The sequence below is a fragment of the Sinocyclocheilus anshuiensis genome, unplaced genomic scaffold, assembly GCF_001515605.1.
Source record: "Sinocyclocheilus anshuiensis isolate Anshui unplaced genomic scaffold, SAMN03320099.WGS_v1.1 scaffold246, whole genome shotgun sequence".
Lineage (NCBI taxonomy): Eukaryota > Metazoa > Chordata > Actinopteri > Cypriniformes > Cyprinidae > Sinocyclocheilus > Sinocyclocheilus anshuiensis.
In genome coordinates this window covers 132,736-138,134 of record NW_015542356.1, presented here as the reverse complement: position 1 = coordinate 138,134, position 5,399 = coordinate 132,736, and the positions used below count along the sequence as shown (strand labels likewise).

Below are 5,399 nucleotides of genomic sequence, written 5' to 3'. Positions count from 1 at the left end.
AGTGAACGGTCCCTCAGAGAGCAGCTCGGAAGAGAGGGGCGGGGTCAGCAGAGCTCATTAACATTTAAAGGAAGATGCTACAAAACGTCTCGCTCTGAAAAGAGCTGTTTTTGACAGGGTAAAAAAGGTGTTTTTTACACTACCATTGAGAAATTTTAACCAAACTATGTTACAGACTTTTCATTAAGACCCTAAAGAATCATATCGACTTGTGGAAAATGGGCATCCGATGACCCCTTTAAAGACATCATTAAATCAACATTAGTGTTTTGTGTACGTATTTGTTTCAAATGCATATGATTTGGAGATTTTCAGTCTATAACAACTTTAATTTTCTATAAGACTTTGTACACTGTTCTGTTCAAAATAATGTAAAGCTATACTGTAGTCTTTTTTGATTGATTACAAAAAAAAAGCTTTTTTAGTAATTAAGTGTTTGTAATAATTTGATATTTAATTATATAGCAAAAGTACATTAAATTGATCAGAAGTGACAAGGACATTGATACAGAATTTCTATTTCAGCTAAAAGCTGCTCTGTTAATATTTTTTAGAATCCTGAAAAAAAAGTATCATAGTTAATCGGCAGCACAACTGTTTTCAATGTTGATAATAAGAAATGTTCTTTGAGCACCAAGTCAGCATATAATAGAGTGACTTCTGAAGGATTTCTGTTGTAGTAGTGGCTGCTGAAAATTCAGCTTTACCATCACAGGAATAAATAAAACTCTATAATCCTGTTTTATTGTATTTTTGATCAAATAAATGCAATCTTGGTGAGCATAAAATACTTATTTTAAAACATTTTGAAAATGTAGAATGCTTAAAGTAAAAATGTAAAAACCTTTTGATCGGTAGCATATGTATGCGTTTTCATTAAGATGTGGATGTGACAAAAAGTCTATTGGTTTGCATGTGTCCTTAAATGTTCCTTTACTCTGTATGTTTGGCAGTATCAGCACTACAGTGGGACTGACTTTGACTGTGAGCTGCGCCTGCTGATTCATCAGAGTTTGGCCGGAGGCATTATCGGAGTCAAAGGTGCCAAGATCAAAGAACTGAGGGAGGTAAGCACAGTACTAAAAATACCCCATATCGTAAAATAGAGTTAGTAACCAGGTGGCTTAAAATTTAAATCGGCTTCACAAAAAAAAAACCCACATATATATCCCTGACAATGAAAAATTGGTTCATTCATTTTTAAGAATACCCAGACTACAATCAAGCTCTTCCAGGAATGTTGCCCCCACTCCACTGACCGTGTAGTGCTAGTCGGGGGTAAACCTGAGCGTGTGGTTGAGTGCATCAAAGTCATTCTAGAGCTGATTTCAGAGGTGAAATGATAACATACTGACAGTTTCTTCTCATTAGACGTAGCAAAATCCAAAAGTTTCTTCTTGGTTGGTAAATAAAGCTTATATTTGTCCTGCATTATCTGTAGGCTCCCATTAAAGGTCGAGCCCAGCCCTATGACCCAAACTTTTATGATGAGACCTATGATTATGGCGGCTTCACCATGATGTATGAAGACAGAGGGCGACGGCCTATGGGTGGGTTCCCAATGCGAAGCAGAGGAGGATTCGATCGCATGCCTCCTGGCCGTGGAGGTCGTCCCATGCCTCCATCCAGACGGGATTATGATGATATGAGCCCTCGTCGTGGACCACCGCCACCCCTACCAGGCAGAGGAGGACGTGGGAGCAGTAGGGCCCGAAACCTGCCTCTGCCTCCACCACCACCACCTAGAGGAGGGTAAGAGAATGTAGCAGTGATTTCCTCAACCTGCAGTAACCTACAGTTTTTCAATAAGGGCATCAATAAATTATAACTGTAATAAAATAAAATTACATGTAAATGTGTTTTTTTTTAGTAAGTGTTGCAATCAGGTGCCTTTTATTATCTTTTCCACAGCTGGTTGTGTTTTAATTGTGAGGGATTGTTGAATGATGTGAGGGAATCAATGCAGTTCTTAGGAGTTCACTGGCCAATCTGTCATATCTTGTATATTATGCATTATACCAGCATAGAACTACATTTGTGTTCGTGGGAAAGGAATAACTGATTACATTACATTTTGTTTCCAGAGGTGATCGATTTTCCCACCAGAGCTATCACAGCAATATGGATGACAGACCAAAGTAAGTAATCGGAAAAGCTGTAGATTTAACTGACCTACGCCCTAGTCGCACTGGGAGCAAAACAAAAATGAGCAGCAAATCACAAAATGCAAAACTTCACAAAGAGTGTGAAATGAATACCAATTAACCTGAAATATTTATTGGCACACCACACCTTTCCAAACCAAAATAAAAGGAGAAAGCAAATGAATTTTACTACTAACAGGACTCAAGATGGGTTTATGTGTGTCCTAAAAGCTGTTACATTTATTGGTCAAATAGAAAACAAAATTGACATCATGTTGATAAATCTTTCTGTAAAAATAAATTTTCAATTTAAAGTTTTTTTCACCGTGAATATAAATGACTAGTAGGGCCCTATGAAATCAGTTTTATTTTTTTCCAAATTCCGGTATTTTTTTTTTTTTCAATTTAATAAAGCAATAAGCCTCTGCTTCGCATCGTGCCTAACAATGCCCCTTAGCTGTTATAAATTCACTGTAACCCACGGCTTCAAGGAGCTTATTGCTTTTATAAAACGGTTATTCCATATATGTAGTAAGTTTTCACAAAATAAAACAAACAAATAAAATGATATTAATAAAAACAGTATTCTTCCACCAAACAATGTAGTTCCTCAGAAACAGTTGTGATTGCAATAAAGTGGTTGCCAAGCAACACACAAAGTAAACAAAGGTGTATGTTTGTAGAGTAATTTACAAAAGCTTCGCGCGTGGCTCAACCAATCGGGATCAAGGACCGGAACGATCTGTTTTATAAATGTTTCTAGACTCTGCTTTAATTGTTAAATTAAATTGTATTCATCAAAAAGCATGTCTTAATTGTTTGAAATCATGAAACTTACAATATTAAACTGCAATTTATTAAAAGTTGAACAAAAATAGCATTTTTAAGGCCCTATGATTTTTTTTTTCTTCTAAAATTCAGTTTTATTTTTACCAAATCCTGTTTTCCATTAATTAAATAATCGGCATATGAAATATATTTTGTAATCAGTTCAGTTAAAATTTGCAATCAAATGATGGCCTTTTAAATGTAAATATTTATCCATTTTATCTAATTTCTGTGTTATTTCTAGTTTGTCTGTTGGTAGGCCACTCAGGATGTTGGGTTTTTTCAGAGCTTTCAGAAGCGTGCCCATTATGAGCACATAAAATTAAGCATGTCTCTTTTCCTGTAAGCAGTGACCGAAGGGGGCGACCTGGAGACCGCTACGAGAGCATGGTGAGCATAAATCAACATCGGAATATGAATTTGTAGTTCTGCAGCATATATTGAGATTCATCATTTGATGGTCATCTATCATTGTGAAGGATAGAGATTTGTTTTTCTTCCATTAATGGGCACTTTCAGAAAAAAAGTGGAATGGCTTGTTCTTTCTCACTGAAGTGACAGTGTAATAGATGCATATGTGGAGCTCTTATGCCTAGTGCACTGGTTTGGCCTGCTGTTGCTTGGCAACAGATTTTTGAATCACTTGTTGCCTTGGTTACCAAGGAGCAGTTAAATACGTAGGTGAAAGCCATCACACTCGCCAATGAACTTTGGGCTTTGCTGCTCTGAGTGAGTTGAGAGTTCTGGAAGATGCCAAGCCTCACAGTATCCACATAGAGTATCAGCACATGCATGTCGAATTCAACGCTAAAATCTGAATAAAACAGCCAGTGTGTTCAGCTGAGCTCAGTCTCATAATAACATATCCAGGCCACGTTTCTTTCAAAAGAAAAAAAAATTAATATCAATGATGCAATTCATTTTTATAGAATAAATGTTAGTTTATTTCTTTCAAATATTTTATATTTTGCATTTAAAAATGTAATAAATTTAAAATAGAAATAAAAAGGCTGTTTTGGCATTCTTGCAAATTCATGACAAATTAATAAATTTTCGTCTTCTGATTCCTGATACCATAATGTTTGTTCCTTCCAATTCCAATGGAAATTTAAATATTGTGAATTTTTATTGAATTTATTTTGAATGAGATTACAATAATAAAAAATGGGATAAATGTCTAATTGACAAAAATGTCAATTCAAATAAAAAAGTTTTTTGTCATTCCACAGCTTTTAATAATCAGTATGCTTAGAACCCAGGCATTACAATGGTTTTACAGTGGTTAAGGAATGTTAGGTGTGTGGCAAAGCAGTGACCTAAAACCCCTTTAACCGTGGTAAAAATCACTGTATTGCATGACCTCGAGTGGTTTATTGCTTTCATTTTAAATAGACGTGTCAGATTGAAAGCTTAAAGAATCAGCGACCCATGTAGAATGTGCTTTGAGTTTACGCTTATGCTCCCTGAATTGACTCCATGTTTTTTTTCTCTCTACCACAGAGTGGAGGTGGATATGGTGAGTGTTCTTCAGCTGCACACATACACACTAGCTCAAGGTTACCTCCAGCCAAACGGAGCACTGCACTCAATAGTGTAGCGTTTCCTGCTTTTCTCTCTCTTTATCCTTTACTGTCATAGCTCTGATATCTTGATCACTTTTTCCATCTTCTTTTTCTTTTCTTGTTTCATCTGAAGACAATAATTCTTCTTGGGAGCCTTTCCAATCTGGTGAGTGTGTCAGATATTGTGAAAATGGATTATGGATTGTATATATTAATACTGCTTGAATAAGAGTGTGAATGAGAGGCCTACATATAGGCATTGGCTGACTCCCAGTAAGCTGTTTGTTTCATCAGGTGGTCGAGGTTCTTACAGTGACATTGGTGGGCCTGTTATTACAACACAAGTGACTATCCCTAAAGATGTGAGTGCAAAATGACACAACATTTGCAAAAATAGAAAATCACAAGGTTTTTGTAGTTTGTGTTTTAATTCTGTTTTTAAATGATTTTAATATTCACTTCTGAATTTTATTTGGTGGTGCAGATAATGAGTGACTTGAAACAGTGGGATTGGGAAATGACCTGATTCAAACTCAGTTTGCCCACACCTAAGCAGCAGTGTTACTTTAGTATTATTTATATTCTATTACCATATTTTTTTTCAATGTAATTATGTATTATTTTTGTTTTCAGTTTTCATTTTCATTTAAATTTTTTTTTGCAATTTTTTTTAAATTTGTATTTGCTTTAATTTACAGTTTGTCATTTTAGTATTTAAACTTTTATCTAATTTTCATTTAAATGTAAGTGTACTTTTTTTTTTTCAATTAATATTTATATTTTATTTGATCTCCGCTTGATTGCAATGCTGCTAAGCACCACTGTGCTATACAGTGTGTTACTGCAATTGATTGAGTTGGTTCAG

General features: G+C 35.3%; 1 protein-coding gene across 1 annotated transcript in view; it reads left to right on the top strand.

Moving 5' to 3' along the window:
* The window catches only part of LOC107691775 (heterogeneous nuclear ribonucleoprotein K-like), a 27,128-nt gene that overhangs the window by 9,743 nt on the left and 11,986 nt on the right, over positions 1–5,399 (top strand). Inside the window, exons 7-14 of the mRNA XM_016490588.1 lie at positions 954–1,067; positions 1,206–1,334; positions 1,442–1,752; positions 2,085–2,138; positions 3,323–3,362; positions 4,473–4,488; positions 4,668–4,700; positions 4,829–4,896. Coding sequence (XP_016346074.1) covers positions 954–1,067; positions 1,206–1,334; positions 1,442–1,752; positions 2,085–2,138; positions 3,323–3,362; positions 4,473–4,488; positions 4,668–4,700; positions 4,829–4,896 — 765 coding nt within the window. The remainder of the gene's footprint in view (positions 1–953; positions 1,068–1,205; positions 1,335–1,441; positions 1,753–2,084; positions 2,139–3,322; positions 3,363–4,472; positions 4,489–4,667; positions 4,701–4,828; positions 4,897–5,399) is intronic.